We start from the raw sequence: 17,465 nt of genomic DNA on the forward strand, positions 1-17,465 counted from the left end.
TGTAGGATAGAAGTTTCAAAATGAATGGCAAAGTTGCCATGTGGCGTAAGACATGGATACCATGCGCAGACAACCATGGCTAACAAGGTAGCCATCTCTTGTTGGCCACGGACGGTTGCCGTATGGGGATTTTTTCATATGTTATGCAGCGTCAAAAATGAAAGAATGCCGTGCAAAGAAAGAAGCCAGAACTAACCTGCAGTTTCCCCTATTTCGTACCAGTTATCTTGTCCGCGGCAAGCACCGCCTTGACAGCATCGTAAGTCCACGTAGAAACAGCAAACTTGTGTGGAGGCGGCGGACCTCCTATCCCAGTAAAGTCCACAGTAGACAGATCAAGACGATCGACGTACATGAGCTGATGTACAACAATTTAAAAAGAAAAAATATGAGTTGCCATCATGGTATTTTGCAAAAAAGAAGCTAACGCATGATCCGTCAATCATCAAGTTGGAGGGCATGAAGAAGGAAAGAGTTGCCATGTATTTCTGTTAGTTGCCATGTATTTCTGCTAGTTGCCATCTAGTTATGTTGGCAGTTGCCATCTTGTTATGGTGGCAGTTGCCACAATGTCACCATCATGGTTGCCATGCATGCTCAAGGAGCTAAGAGTGTTTGCAAAAAGAGTAGTACAAAAATACCATTAAATGGAGCCGACAACCCTTCTGGTACATCTTGTTTGAGAATGCATCATGCAGGAAGTCCGCAATGAACTTACACCAATTCATGTTCTTCACTTCTTTCAGTTTTGCCTACACGACACAAATTTCAGGACAAGAATTTGCTGCATCAGAAATCAAAATGGGAAAACATCAAAAAACTGGCAGTGACTAACTTACAGATGACATAGGAGTCAAAAGATTGAAGGAAAAATGAAGGAGTAGAGATACAACATTCACCAGGATGGGGAAGCATTTGTTGCTTGGGCGAAGAGATGTGGTCGGCGCAAAAATAGCTGAGATCAGGTACATGAGTAGCTTCATCTTGAAAACCTCGCCAGGGGTTGTCATGCCCTCAAGTGAATTTGCCAGCACGGTCGTGTTCGGCATGGATGTCAACCCAGGAAACAAACGGGCAAACAACGTTTCCTCAATCGTATTATTGACCTCATACGGGACTTTGATCTCTCCGCGGGGCACACCCAACGTGTAGAACACGGATTCCTCGTCTAACGACAGTCTTCCACGTCCCGGAATCACAAATTCCCTGGAGGCGGGCTCGTAAATCTCACCGAGCCAGTCGCATACAGGATTCACTAGATTCTTGCACCGAACATCCATCAGAGCCTGCATCCCCAACTCAGCAGCAGCTCCCTTCTGGTCGTCGGTGAATCCCTCGGTCAATATAGTCAGGCGTTCCTGTGAAGCCCTATTGCGATTACGTTTCTTCTTCTGCAAAACAGAGAAATGATCATTTGTTGCCATGTTTCACTATCATGAAGGTTTAGACCCTATCAGACGATTGCAAACTCCACATGACATTCAAAACATATGGGGGGAGTGGGCTGGGGGGTGGACAGTTACCTCATCGCCGTCTGTTGTCTGTCTAGTTGCGCGATTCTGCCGCGGTAACTCCATGAAATCATCATCATCGTCTTGATGATCACCGCGAGCCATTCTGCTGATGTAAGAACAAAGCAAAAATGTCACGGTGAAAATGAAAGTATGAAGTAAGCAGTTGCCACCCAACAGAATGTACTTGCCACAAAGGCTCAATTGAAAAGTGGCAAAACGTACTAGGTTGCCATATATTGTGGTAACATATAATGTGGCAACATATAATGTGGTAACTCACACTCTGTCCTCATTCAAAAAATGAGTTGCCACATATTCAAAGGCGAATGTACTAGGTTGAAATTGCCATGTTAAAAATGCAAGACAATTCAAAAGGCGTTGAAAACATCTACTCAACAACATGTAATGTGGCAACTCACAAACTGACCTCATATTAAAAAATGAGTTGCCATGTAGTACGGCCAAAAATATGTTCAGATATCACAAGTCAGTATGGGCAAACACAAAAAGTGAGTATATTGTACAGAGAATTTGCCACATTATCCTGCCTATATCATGGCAATAACCTTAGTGTGGTAACAGAAATACTTGCCACATATAATCATACTGTGCAGCAACTGACACATTTGATCAGGAAATTAGTTGCCATCCAGTGCACATAGTTGCTGAAACTGCCATGACTACCTATTTACTACACTTTATCAGGCCTACAGCATGGCAACAGCCATATTGTGTGCACACAAAAAGTTGCCGCATGAAAAACATATTTGTGGCAACTGACACAATTGATCAGGGAATTAGTTGCCATCCAGTGCAGATAGTTACTGAAACTATCATGTCTACCTTCTTACTGCACTTTGAAAAACAACTACCTCGATCTAGGGTTCATTAGCAACTATCATAACCTGAAATTCGTCAACAAAAAACTTCCCGCACTGCTCGCAAAATAGCACTTCAAGACAATACGTAACTATGAACACCCAGACCCCCTACGATTGTCCAACGATAAATGCGGCAACTAAACACATTGGATTCATTAAAAATCTACAGTTCATAAGGCAATTTAACAAAATGTTGAAGTTGCCATGTTAACGCAAAAGAAACTAGAAACAAAAAGGGACACATACTACAATGCACAAACATATAATGTGGCAACTGACACCCTGTCCTGATATAAAAATGAGTTGCCATATCTTCACAGGCAAGTGTGGTAGGTTCAAATTGCCATGTTAAAAGTGCAGGACAACTCAAAAAGTGAATTAAAACATCCACCACACAGCATGTAAATCTGGCAAACACACACCCTGACCTCATATTAAAAACGAGTTGCCATGTATGTTCATATATCACAAGTCAGAAGGCAAAACGCAAATTCAGTTTACAATACAGTGAATTTACCCCATTATGCTGCCCACAGCATGGCAACAGCCATTGTGTGTTCACAAAATTAGTTGCCACATGGCAAGCATGTTTGTGGTAACTCACACGGTTGATCACGAAATTAGTTGCCTTCCAGTGCATACAGTTCCTGGAACTACTATGGCTGCCTTTGTAATTCACTTTGAAACACAACTACCTAGATCTAGGGTTCAATCCCAACTATCAAACCCTGAAATTAACCAACAAAAAACTTCCTGCACCAATGGCAACAACATTTCAGGGCAATGCATGACTAACAACTACAAAAACGCCGGCTCAAATCGAACCGCAACACCCGGATGTGGTTGCGGACATGGCGAGCCACACCGGCATCACTGCCACCGCGACGGCGATGAACCTGCGCAATGCCATCCTAAACGGCAAACACGGGACTCCGCCGCCGACGGGAACGCCGGAGCACCGCGATTACGCCGTAATCACTATGAATCTCGAGCGGAGAAATCCACCGCAGAGGGGAGAGGGGAAAATGGAGGGAGGAATGTCAGTGCGGGGAGGAGCATTACCTTCAAGCTGCGGGCACTCCGGCGTAGACTCTCTGGTCCGGCGAGCCTCACCAACGGCCGCGAATGCCGTCGACTCTTCCGCCTCCACCGCCTCCTCCTCCTATCGGCTTCTCCTCCAATGGAATGAACTACTGCGGATGGTGGGTTGGGTGAGTAGAGAAGTGGGGGGAGTAAATGGAACCGCACACGATGGGGGTGTGAAGTATGTCGTGCTAGACGGCAACCGCATTCGGGCGACGCGTGCGGGCACAACCGCAGTCCCACCGCACGCCCCCCGAGTGGCAACCGTTGACCGCGGAGAGGAAACCGGCATGCGGGCAACCCCTCTTACACACCACACAATCGACTTGTCCTACGTGGCACACGAAATTAGCCAGATCGTGTCAAGATTCGTGCAGTAGCTACTGGACGGCAACGGATGCGTGTGTGCGAGTTGGCTAACGCCCACACGTGTTGGCGTTAGACTTTTCGTACCTAAATAGTTCAACCTCACTATTCTATTTCTCTTAACATGCACACTATCCACATCAACAAGGAGCCACATCAGCCACCTCATGCAGTCACCGAATGGGCCTTGTCAGCATTTTTTTTCTGGCCTGTGTTTCCCTTGCTACCATGCCATCGCATTGACTCACTATCATGAAACGGACTGCATCTTTTCTTCTCAGCGCCAGCGTTTTTTCTCCGCCACAATGCCTCTTCTCCTTCCTGGCTTCTCCACTGAAGCTCCTCGCCCTCTTTATCTTCTCCGATCCCTATTAAATCACGTCAGTGGAAAGGATGCATCGGCACCTTTGCCTCCTCCTCTACCGGTCTACCATCCCCATCTTCACGCCCAACTCGTTGTGCACCACTTGACCTGTGTCACTCGATTCATCTTCTTCTCCTCAACTGCAGGGCTCTGCAGCCCTCTCTCCCCCGCACTACCATCACCTCCACCTAATGCACCAGCGCATGTCGCATATAGCACTAGCAGCAGCCGGCAGAAGCATTGGCTTGGTCACATTCGCCGGACTTACTCTCCTTCATCGGCTATGGGACATGGGCCGAGCAGAGGTTCCGATCCATTGCCGCCCACCAGATTGTCGAGGAGCTCAAGTGAATCAGGCTACGTGCACGCCGTTTTCTCTCCTCCAGGCCCTCCTCGCGTAGGCGGCATCGGATGCGCAGGACGCAGCCATCCCTGTCGCGACCCCGATCTGTACGAGAATTTCGAGTTCCCGCGGGAAGGAGAAGCTCACCGGGATAGTGGTCTACCACGAGCGCCGCGTGTTTCTCTGCTGCAAGGGCCTTGACAAGTGCCGAGTCTGGCCGGCTCCTTGCTGCCGCCATCAAAGCCCCCAAGCCTGTCCTGAAGAAAGCGTGAGCATCTCTTCTCCTTCTCCCTCTCCCTCAATTTGCTTTTTGATTCGCTTGATTTGGTGTTCTGATGTGGTAGCTGTATGCTTCTGCTATGGTAGTGTTATTTGGTTATGTGTCTAGGATGTTTAAATTTCACATGATTAGGATATTATATGTTTCATTACATCTACATATGGAGGAACTGAGCTCTGCATCGGAGCTTTGCCTTCTGACAGTACGTACGTCATCTTGCTCTAGCACATCGGCTTAATGTACTGATGCCACCGGTGGCGACCTTGGGTTCTGATTGAGGCGTCAGCCAAGGACCAGGGAATGCCAGTTCCTAAGTTTGGTAAAGTAAGTTCTGTTCAATTTAGTTTTTCATCATGCTCGACCTTTTGGGCTGAAGTCGTAGGCAGCAATACCCAACAAAGATGGTCGCCTTTTATACCCCTGAAATTCGGTAAGTTTTTACAGGTTTCCTGTCGGCTGCTTATATTCAGAGCAAGTAACCACACGATCTTCCATCGGCAACTGCACACCATTATGTTTTAGGAGGATATTTAATCTGCTTCTTTCACATTCAGTATTCTACAGACAACTACTGGTGCAATGAGGTTCAACCATGTTTTTTGCCACCGTATGTCTTGATGGTACTGGCATGGACACTAAATGTGCAACTCACATCTAATAATTAGTATTTCATAGTTCATAGCGCTGAATAGAATATTGTGGATATTACATCTATGTATCTTATCACTTGCTCTCTTTTTTTGCCAGCCTGTATCAGACTGGTTATTGCCATTTCAATATACTTTGCGGCTTAATTTTTTCATCATGCTATAAGAAGCTTCAGTTGGATGTTTTTGAGCTAGGAGTTCCAAATATTTTTTTTGCAGCTGCTATGGAAACAAGTCCCCCATCAGTTGATCTCAGCTTAGGTACAGTTGATCTTTTTCTTTCTCAATGCTATTTTACTTCATGCTTCGCATTTTGCTCCATGCTTCAGTTAGGTGAATGAATAATGTCGTGAGTGATCTTCGTTCGGATGATTGAGCTAAGGAATATTATGGAGATGGAACCTTTTATCGGGTTATTTGAGCTTGCGTTCACATCCTTTTGTGGTTCAAGGCTTGAAACTGTTATTTTCTGTTGGGTTTGCATGAGCTAAGATAATAAGATACAGAGAAGTCTTTCATCCCTGATTTGAGTTATCATATATTAGTATCACAAAATTCCTCACATATAGGTTCTTTTCTAATCAATGTGGCATCAGTTCTATGTTGAAGGACATTACAAGATTTAGGCAAGGAGTCATCTCTGATGGTCGACATGCTATTGCTAAAGGGTTCGCTTCATCACTTGGCTTCCATTTGTCACGATTTTTGCCGCCTTCTTCCCTCTTCATTTATATCAGAACTTGGTGTGAGTAATCATTTATTCATGTGGATTTCAGTCTTCAAGTGTGATTTGGGCCAAGATCGACATAAAGATGCGTCCCTGTGTAGGTAGTTAAGAATACGAGACTCACTTGAATGAATGTCGTGGTGTTCTCATGGGGGGGGGGGGGGGTGAGTCGACAGATGCCACAAGGGCTTTGTGTGAGGGTAAGACTGCTGCTGATAGGACCGGGAGCGGATATGCGAGTAGCACGCGCTAGTTTACCCAGGTTCGGGGCTCTCCGGAGAGATAACACCCCTACTCCTGCATGTCTGTGCATATATATCTGGGGTGTACATCGGGCAGTACAAAGCGCTCCTAGAGCTGTATCTGGGGGCAGTGCCATGGGCATCTGCCTCCATATATGTGTGCACAAGGCACGCTTTAGTGGCCGGCCATGAGCATGGCCGTATGTGTGCTTGGGCATGCTTGCCCGTGGGAATGGATGGATGGATGGCTAGCTAGCTCTCTTGCTAGCTTGCTTGTTGTGTGGCGTGTGAGTCCATCCATGGATGGATGGATGTGTGTCTCCTTTTATAGGAGAGGGTAGCTTTGTATCTAAGCTAAGTGGAGGTATGGGAGCAAGGCATGGTGCATGTCATGCTTGTCCCTTAGGTCACTTCATGAATAGTGCCAGGGGACAAGTGACACTATACATGACGGTGTTGCGGTACGGTTGTCTTGTTCGTGGTATGGCCGTCTCGTCGGGGTCTTGTCGATGCCGGGTCGGACTGCAGTCGGCAGCCGGCTAGTCGGCGCAGTCGGTCAGCTGGCAGCCGGCCAGGTGGAGCAGTCGGACGGGGAGCAGGCAGAAGCGGCCGGGCAGTCGGACTGAGGGGCTTTGCTAGCCCCGATGTCTTGAAATATTGTCTTGCTGTCTTCGGGATACCCATGTCCAATTACTCCGACAATGAAGTAGAATACGTTCCAAACTATCTCCTGGTGATTCCAATTGCCACATATCATTCCATGCTTTGGTTTGATTACCATTGTTTCATTGTAATAATAGCTACTTTTGTCAATTGTCCAAGTATTCTTTTTTGTGACATCTTACAGTGCTAACATTTTATTAATATTTATATAATGAAAAACACTTGATAAACAAGGGATCATGAATGCAAATCTAAAATGTAAGGCTAATATATGCTCTCTTTCATGATGCCAGATTGCTTATATAGAGTATTTCAGATTATTATGTCCGCAGCAACACGTCGTATTGTAAAACTATACAATAATCAAACACAATAAATCATATGTATTTTTAATTTTAGTTGTCATATTATTATTTCAAATATTCATGTTGCATATGATTAAATCTCATTGAAATATATTGCAAAACATTCCTGCTACAACGTGCGGGGTATCATCTAGTTACTACTAATAGGCATCCCTTGTGGCAGTACTGTCCTCTACTCAAGTAGCAACTTATTAGTACTGATTCCAAGCAAGCTTGCAGTTCACTAACCATTTTATGTGATGTAATCTGCTCTGTTCTCCTTCGCAGGGTAAATGAGGTGTCAGATCCATAATGCTAGCTTCATCAAAGGTCATCCAAATTTGGCTAGAGGAACCGCTCAGGATATTTTACAAATTACTATTGCAGTTCCACTCCGGTGAGTTGGTTGAATTCTTGTACTCTCAGGATACTCACCAGGTACTAATTAGTAGTAGTACTTCTCCACAAGTATATGTTGTAGTCTCCAGCTAGTGTGTCTGATTGATTTCTGCGGACCCGCCCCCAGGCTCTCGCATCGCCCCTCGTGGGCGACCGAAACCCTAGCGCCTCGAACCCTCCTCCCCCTCTCCCCCTCCCCGCCGCCGCCAGAGGACTCCGTCGGCCCTGCTGTGGGGCCTCCCATGAAGGTGGCGGCGAGGCTCTGCTGCCTTGCCTCGTCGCAGAGGGCTTCGGAAGATAGGGCGGCGGCCCCGGGTGGAGATGGCGGCGCGGATCTCGTCGGTGGATGGCGTCGCGGGAGCTGGCCGTTCCTTCCGGCCGTGTAGGCGGCGGAGGTCCTCCGTGGCTGCGGGATGCTCCGGTGGTTCCATCGGATCTGGATCATGGCTCCTCCCCTTGCTTCAGCTCGCTTGGCCAGATCTGGCTTTTGGGCGTGGGGTGGCAGGAGCTCTGGAACGGGGGAAATCCCTGGTCTACTTCGCGTTGACGTCGACGGCGTCGGCGCTGCTGCGCCGGTCCCCTCCTGAGGGCGCGTTGAGCTTCCAATCTCGTCACCTCTCTTCCCCCCCCCCCCCCCGCTCCCAGGTGAAAGACATGGCCTTTTGGGCCGGACGACGACGACGTTCCAACGGCGTGTTCTTCCTTGGAGGCGTCGTCCTAGGGATGGGCGGAGGTTGCGGCTGTGGTGTTTGGTGGATGGCGGCGGCGGTGGTGCGCTGCTTTCTAGGCTGCCAGTGATGTGGGAGGCGATTGGCTGGTCTGCAATCCTTCAGTGGTTCTTGTCTGGTACCACCGTGGGCTGTTGGCCGGTGTTCGGCGTCCTCGTGTAGTGGCATGGTATGGATGTAGGGGAGACGGCTTTCTCCTCTCCAACATTGGCCCCTTTGGGTCGACGATAGAGACGGGTTTCTCTCCATGCGGCTCAGCCTCTCCCGTTCACTTTCATCGGGGTCTCTGGTTGGCCTCTGCTCTGCCGTTCTTGCCGCGGTGGGCGCTTTGGCGGCTTGACTGTGGTTTCTTAGTGTAGGCAATGGCGTTTGCAGCTTTGCTATGTGTAGCTCCTGGTTTCAAGAGTGATTTTCCTGTGATATTTCCTTTGCTATGTGTAGCACCTTTGTATCCAGCCGGTTGATGGCTTCATTAATCTGAAGTCGGGCTCCATGCCTTTTGTCTAAAAACAATTGATTTCTGCGCGTCAAATCCTAGCTACGGACAAGGTGGATGCATATCTGATTAATTTTGCAATGGTAAATCTAAGTGTTGAAATATGTATTATTCTCCCAAGTATGCTACCCAACCCATGAGGGAATCCCCAGCTAATCTGGTTGATTTCTAAATATATACATGTCCAGTTTAGCATATTTTCAAGGTAGTAGCTTTGGATCACCATTCAGAGCTAACATGTTACGAACTGATTAGTTACTAGAGTAGCAACACTGCATTATACATGACAAAGGCACCATTGATACAATTGCAGATTATGGAGCATGAGATGTTATCTCCAGAGACAGCAAAAAAAGACCTTGTGACAAGATCACATAATAAATGACACAATATTGAGTGTGCAAGGACAAGGGAAGAGTCAATTTGATGAGGACATCAATACCATTGTTACACCCACAACCCCTACTACTATACATACTGGACCGATTTCTAGAGCTCGCGCACGCCAATTAAATTACCAGGTATTTTCGTTTCTTGGTAATGATTCTAATGTTCATGCTTCCTAAATTGGATACATTTGTTTTGCTTATAAATGAAGGACCTAGCTTGGACAAGGATGAACATTGGATCAAGGACAAGCATGCAGTTGATGGCATGCGCAAGGAAGACAAGAACAGAGTTTCAAGTGATGATTTCAGGACTTTAAAGCCATCATAATGAGTGCATGAAGCCTTGGACGAAATATACAAGATGCCACTTCATATTTTTTGTCCAGAGGCTATTCTAGGTGCTGCGTTATCTTATTTTTGGGCCAGACCCATGTAATTTCGAAATACTTCAATATAGGCTGTTTTTAGAGTCTGTATGTGTGGGGAAACAAGAGTTAGGGTTGGTTTCGGACCCCTCCTCCAAGGGCCACGAAATTCCCTCCTCTTCCTCCATATATACAACCCTTAGGGCATCGTTTAGACTTTGAGTTTTGTTTAGATTAAAGTTCTCCATAGCTGCGCGTACTTCGTTTGTGTTCAACGACCAGACAAAGGCGTCACAGAACCCCACCTTGATCAATAAAGCTTTCCTCTTATATTCGCAATATCCAGATTGCAATCTTAGTTTCTTGCTTGTTCTTCGTTTGCCTGCAGGAAACAGACCTTCGTGATTAGGTAGATCGTGCTCCGGCATGGTCAATAACCTCTTGGAGTTGGTTTAGCGATTGCTAAGGCGCGACATCCTCGCACGTTCTTAGTCGGATCGTCAAAGTCGACTTTCTTCAAAACGATAGCCACCATCTCATCGAAAGACGGGACACCTTTGCCTCTATCAAGTGGTATCAGATTTCCAGGTTGCTCGGTGAGATTTTATGGTTTTTCGTAGTTTAGATCGAGTCTATTCTTCATACCTACAGTCCACGAAAAAGCCACAATAAAATTAGGGTTAGTTCATCATATCTGAACCAGTCTGAGCCTTTGCATAGTCTTTTCAGTATTTTGCTTTGTTGAATTTGTTGTTGCATCGTCGTGTCAAGTTGCTGGTCTTAGAGTCTAGTCCCTTAGAGTTTCGAGTTCTGTTCACAAGTTGTCACGCTGCCGCCGCACCATCGTCATCGCTCCAGCCATATAAAACCACCACAACCATATTCCTTACCGCTGCCATATACATCAGCCTGTCCACCACCAATCCGAGTCCACATATACCACCAATCTGATTCCACATATGCATCCCCTTGTCCACCACCAATCCGAGTCCACATATACATTCGCCTGTCCACCACCAATCCGAGTTCACATATACATCCGCCTATCCACCACCAATCCGAGTCCACATATACATCTGTCTGTCCACTATCACTCCGAGTTCTTTCCATATTAGGTTTGTTTTCGAGATACCTTTGTTTTTCGATTCGTGTTTCCTTGCCTGAGTAGGTTTCGAAAAAAAATCGGTGACCAAAAATATTTTTCCCTATCCTATTTTTAGGATTTTCTGAGTGTTTTGAGCCACATGCCATCATAAAGATTTTTTGTCGCACTTTTTCGTCGTCGCTGCCCTGATTTCCGAAAAAAATAGTCAAAACAATTTGTGCCCATCCTGTGATTTTGAGTTGGGAAGAGTTTTGAGACACTCGCCATTATAGTGATTTTTTGCAAAAAAAAAAGAGGAGCGCAAAAAAAAGCAGAGCGAAAAAAAAATCCAGAGTGTGCTTTTCCCTTGTTTACATGCAGCGTCGTGATTTTGTTAGTGTTTTAGGCTCGCGTCTCTAGTACGGTCTAGCCTAGGACCAGCACAGTACCGTCGTTGAGTGTTTATTCAACTTCGCATCTCTGAATTGATTATTGCTGACCCTTTTTGCTACCATATTATAAGCCTTCCCAGCTCCACATACATCTACGTCGTGCGTTTGACTCTTCCTGGTAATCACTCTATCCAAGCTTTGAGGGTTTTGACTACACTGGTTGCCGATCACCACCTGCTGCTTGGTAAGAACTGGTAAGAATTTGAGATTTGCTTGATGGATTTGTGACGCCCCACCACCACCATTTTCTAGTAGTCTGTAGGATCATATTCTTGTGTGTTTCTATTGCTGCTAACCATGGCAGGATCACAAGTTGATGAGACTGACTGGGAGAAAATGACGAATAAGGAGTTGCATGATAAATTTCAGCAAATGATGACTGAACAGGTGCAAGATGTGCTAAACAATTTTGAAGAGGCCATGGATAAGATAACTGGCCTTGAGAAGACGTTCGAAACAAAGCTCGATAACAAATTTAATGAAGTGCTTGTGCGTCTTCCACCACCACCACCGGCTGCAACAACAACGACGACGACGACGACGACGACGACGACGACGAGGACGAGGACGACGAGGACGACGACGACAACGACGACGACGACGCGAAACTGCCCTCCGCCGAGCGAGCCGTGTCCCTCTTGAGCCTGGCAAAACTGTTGGTGCTGCTGTTGATACTTCTGTGGCTCCTGCTGCTTATGAGGAGGAGGATGATTATGCGAGAGATTATGAGGATGAGGTTGATCAAAATCAAAACTACGTGCAACCACCAAGTCATCCACATGCAAATAATCGCAATGGTAGGGCTGCATTCCCAGCTCAGGTACGAGATCATGACCATCTTCCTAAACTGAAATTGAATATTCCACCATTTGAGGGTAGATACGTTCTTGATATATATCTTACTTGGGAGTTAGAAACCGAACAACGTTTTACATGTTTAGAATATGTCGAGGAGAGACGTGTTGGTGCTGCACTTTGTGCTTTCACTAGTTTTGCTTGTGTGTGGTGGTCTGAACATCGTAGATTATATCCGAATAATATTCCAACTACTTGGGCTGCTTTGAAAACTGCTATGCGTACTCGTTGGGTTCCACCATATTATCAACGTGAATTACTTTAAAAATTGCAGCGTTTAAGACAAGGAAAAAATTCTGTAGAGGAATATTATTAGGAATTACAAACTGGCATGATTAGATGTGGTATTGTTGAGGATAATGAAGCTATGCTTGCACGTTTTATGGGTTGATTAAATAGAGAGAGTCAAACCATTCTAGAGTATAAGGGGTATAATAATATCACTCGTTTATTCCATCTTGCTTGTAGAGCTGAGCGTGAAGTGCAGGATCGACAGGCATTGGCACGAACTAACTTTTCTGCAGGTCGACCTTCATCATGGACACCGCGTGCATCTTCTACTTCCACACATTCTACTGCACCAACACCTCCATCAGCTGCCACCTCCAGTCGTGATACAAGAAAGCAGGCACCAGCACCACTATCTACCAAGAGCACACCCTCGGGCCTGTACAGAGCTCTTTTTCTTCCATAGCATCAATAGGGTACACAAGTGATATTATTTATCATCGTTATAAGGGAAGAGGTCATTGTGCGAAAGAATGCAAATCTCAACGTGTGATGATTGCTACTGAGGATGGTGGGTATGAGTTCACTAGTGACTACGACGAGGAGACTTTGACTCTTATTACACATGAAGAACACGGTGGAGATGATTCTGATCAGGAGATGCAATACATGGCTTCTGAAGACGCTGACAGGTATGAATGTTTAGTTGCTCAACGTGTTTTGAGTGTGCAGGTCACACAAGCTGAGCAAAATCGGAGGCATAATTTGTTCCATAGCAAGGGAGTTGTGAAGGAACGTTTTGTTCGCGTCATCATAGATGGAGGGAGCTGCAACAACTTGGCTAGCATGGAGATGGTGGAGAAGCTATCTCTCACCACAAGACCACATCCACATCCTTACTACATCCAATGGTTCAACAACAGCGGCAAGGTTAAGGTAACACGTACTGTTCATGTGCATTTTAGTATCTCTACATATGCTGATTATATTGATTGTGATGTGGTGCCTATGCAAGCATGTTCCTTATTACTTGGTAGACCATGGCAATTTGATAAAAAAATTGTACACCATGGTAGAAACAATCAGTATACTCTTGTTCATAAGGATAAAAATATTACTTTGCTTCCTATGAGTCCTGATTCCATTTTGAAAGATGATATTAATAGAGCTAATAAAGAAAAACATGAGAAAAATAAGACTGAAAATCAGATTGTGGCAAAAGAATTTGAGCGACAAATGAAACCTAATAATAAACCATCTAGTGTTGCTTCTAAAATTAAATTGAAAAGTGCATGTTTACTTGCCAATAAATCTGATATTGATGAGCTAGATTTTAGCAAATCTGTTTGCTATGCTTTTGTGTGCAAAGAGGCATTATTTTCATTCGAGGACGTGCCTTCCTCTTTGCCCCTTGCTATCACTAACATTTTGCAAGAGTTCGTTGACGTCTTTCCACAAGACGTGCCACCGGGATTACCACCTATTCGAGGGATTGAGCATCAAATTGACTTAATTCCCGGTGCATTGCTACCCAACCGTGCACCATACCGTACCAATTCAGAGGAGACGAAGGAGATTATGCGTCAAGTACAGGAGCTGCTCGACAAAGGTTATATACGCAAATCTCTTAGTCCTTGTGTTGTTCCTATTCTACTAGTGCCTAAAAAGGATGGTACGTCGCGTATGTGTGTTGATTGTAGAGGCATTAATAATATTACCATTCGTTATCTTCATCCTATTCCTAGGCTAGATGATATGCTTGATGAATTGAGTGGCTCTTCAATATTCTCCAAACTTGATTTGCGTAGTGGATACCATCAAATTCGTATGAAATTGGGAGATGAATGGAAAACAACATTTAAAACTAAGTTTGGTTTATATGAGTGGTTAGTCATGCCTTTTGGGTTAACTAATGCACCTAGTACTTTCATGAGACTAATGAACGAAGTTTTACATGCTTTCATTGGACGATTTGTGGTAGTCTATTTTGATGATATACTAATTTATAGAAAATCTTTGGAAGAACATTTGGAACATTTACGTGCTGTTTTTTTTTGCTATACGTGACGCACGGTTGTTTGGTAACCTTGGGAAATGCATGTTTTGCACCGACCGAGTATCTTTTCTTGGCTATGTTGTTACTTCACAGGGAATTGAAGTTGATAAAGCCAAGATTGAAACTATTGAGAGTTGGCCGCAAACGAAAACGATCACACAAGTGAGGAGTTTTCTTGGACTCGCTGGTTTCTCTAGGCATTTTGGGAGAGATTTTAGCACCATTGCTGCACCTCTCAATGAGCTTACAAAGAAGGATGTGCCTTTTGTTTGGGGTACCGCACAGGAAGAAGCCTTCACGGTATTGAAAGATAAGTTGACACATGCTCTTTTACTCCAACTTCCTGATTTTAGTAAGACTTTTGAGCTTGAATGTGATGCTAGTGGGATTGGATTAGGAGGTGTGTTATTACAAGATGGCAAACCTGTTGCATACTTTTCTGAAAAATTGAGTGGGCCTAGTCTGAACTATTCTACTTATGATAAAGAATTATATACTATTATGCCGACCTTAGAAACATGGCAACATTATTTACGGCCCAAAGAAATTGTTATACATTCTGATCATGAATATTTGAAAAACATTAAAAGTCAAGCAAAACTAAACCGTCGACATGCTAAATGGGTTGAATTCATTGACACTTTCCCTTATGTCATTAAACACAAGAAGGGTAAAGAAAATGTTATTGCTGATGCATTGTCTCGTCGTTATACTATGCTTTCACAACTTGACTTTAAAATATTTGGTTTGGAGACCATCAAAGATCAATATGTGCATGATGCTGAATTTAAAGATGTATTGCAGAACTGTAAGAAGGTAGAACATGGAACAAGTTCGTCGTTAACGATGGATTTGTGTTTCGTGCTAACAAGCTATGCATTCCAGCTAGCTCCGTTCGTCTTTTGTTGTTGTAGGAGGCGCATGGAGGAGGACTAATGGGACACTTTGGCATAAAGAAGACGGAGGATATACTTGCTACACATTTCTTTTGGCCAGAGATGAGACGGGATGTTGAGCGTTTTGTTGCTCGCTGCACTACATATCAAAAAGCTAAGTCACGACTCAATCCTCATGGTTTATATATGCCTTTGCCTGTACCTAGTGTTCCTTGGGAGGATATATCTATGGACTTTGTTTTAGGTTTACCTCGAACAAAGAAGGGGAGGGATAGCATATTTGTTGTCGTGGATAGGTTCTTGAAAATGGCACACTTTATACCATGTCATAAAAGCGATGATGCTGTTAATGTTGCTGATTTGTTCTTTTGTGAAATTATTCGCTTGCATGGTGTGCCAAATACTATTGTTTCAGATCATGATACTAAATTTCTTAGCCACTTTTGGAGATGTTTATGGGCTAAGTTGGGGACTAAACTGCTTTTTAGTACTACATGTCATCCCCAAACTGATGGACAAACTGAAGTAGTCAATAGAACATTGTCTACCATGCTTAGGTCTGTTTTGAAGAATAACAAGAAAATGTGGGAAGAATGCTCGCCTCATATTGAATTTTCTTATAATCGTTCATTGCATTCTACTACTAAGATGTGCCCTTTGGAAATTGTGTATGGTTTCCTACCTCGTGCACCTATTGATTTGTTACCTCTTCCATTTTCGGAGAAGGTTAATTCTGATGCTAAACAACATGCTGAATTGATTTGGAAAATGCATAAGTTAACTAAGGAAAACATTGAGCGTATGAATGCTAAATATAAACTAGCGAGAGATAAGGGTAGAAAACATGTTGTGTTTGCACCTGGAGATCTTGTTTGGTTACGTTTGCGTAAGGATAGATTTCCTGATTTGCGCAAATCAAGGCTAATGCCACGTGCTGATGGCCCTTTTAAGGTGTTAGAGAAAATAAATGTTAATGCATATAAACTTGAGGTGCCTGCAGATTTTGGGGTTAGTCCCACTTTTAACATTGCAGATTTGAAGCCTTATTTGGGTGAGGAAGATGAGCTTCCGTCAAGGACGACTTCATTTCAAGAAGGGGAGGATGATGAGGACATCAATACCATTGTTACACCCATAGCCCTTGCTACTATACATACTGGACCGATTACTAGAGCTCGCGCACGCCAATTAAATTACCAGGTACTTCTGTTTCTTGGTAATGATTCTAATGTTCATGAGAATATGATGCTGCCTAAATTGGATACCTTTGTTTTGCTTACAAATGAAGGGCCTAGCTTTGACAAGGATGAACATTGGAGCAAAAACAAGCATGGAGTTGATGGCATGCGCAAGGGACACAAGAACGGAGTTTCAAGTGATGATTTCAGGATTTTGAAGCCACCATAATGAGTGCATGAATCCTTGGACGAAATATACAACATGCCACTTCATAATTTTCGTCCAGAGGCTATTCTAGGTGCCGCGTCACCTTATTTTTGGGCCAGGCCCATGTAATTTCGAAATACTTCAATATTGGCTGTTTTTAGAGTCTGTATGTGTGGGGAAACAAGAGTTAGGGTTGGTTTTGGACCCCTCCTCCAAGGGCCACGAAATTCCCCCTTCTTCCTCCATATATACAGCCCTTAGGGCATCGTTTAGACTTTGGGTTTTGTTTAGATTAAAGGTCGCCATAGCTGCAACTTCGCGTACTTCATTTGTGTTCAACGACCAGACAAAGGCGTCACAGAACCCCACCTTGATCAATAAAGCTTTCCTCTTATATTTGCAATATCCAGATTGCAATCTTAGTTTCTTGCTTGTTCTTCGTTTGCCTGCAGGAAACAAACCTTCGTGGCCAGGTTGATCATGCTCCAGCGTGGTCAATAACCTCTCGGAGTTGGTTTAGTGATTGCTAAGGCGTGACGTCCTCGCATGTTCGTAGTCGGATCATCAAAGTCGACTTCCTCCAAAACGATAGCCACCATCTCATCGAAAGACAGGACACATTTACCTCTATCACAATTACAGCGAGAACTACAGAGATGGTAGAATTCATTGTAGAA

At 44.5% G+C, this 17,465-nt stretch overlaps 1 protein-coding gene and 1 long non-coding RNA gene across 2 annotated transcripts; both read left to right on the top strand.

Moving 5' to 3' along the window:
• The first annotated feature begins 4,877 nt into the window (after positions 1-4,877).
• LOC109772924 (uncharacterized) lies at positions 4,878-9,676 on the top strand. The gene is made up of 7 exons (XR_012184406.1): positions 4,878-5,155; positions 5,276-5,451; positions 5,698-5,739; positions 6,075-6,146; positions 6,255-6,306; positions 7,743-7,851; positions 9,391-9,676. It is a non-coding gene; the product is annotated as an uncharacterized lncRNA (long non-coding RNA).
• A 124-nt stretch (positions 9,677-9,800) lies between these two features.
• Positions 9,801-17,065, top strand: LOC141023335 (uncharacterized). The gene is made up of 2 exons (XM_073500064.1): positions 9,801-14,059; positions 14,600-17,065. Exons 1-2 carry the CDS (start codon positions 13,003-13,005, stop codon positions 14,605-14,607), a joined length of 1,065 nt encoding a protein of 354 aa, XP_073356165.1. The 5' UTR covers positions 9,801-13,002; the 3' UTR covers positions 14,608-17,065.
• The last annotated feature ends 400 nt before the right edge of the window (positions 17,066-17,465 follow it).

Source organism: Aegilops tauschii, chromosome 5, assembly GCF_002575655.3.
Source record: "Aegilops tauschii subsp. strangulata cultivar AL8/78 chromosome 5, Aet v6.0, whole genome shotgun sequence".
Lineage (NCBI taxonomy): Eukaryota > Viridiplantae > Streptophyta > Magnoliopsida > Poales > Poaceae > Aegilops > Aegilops tauschii.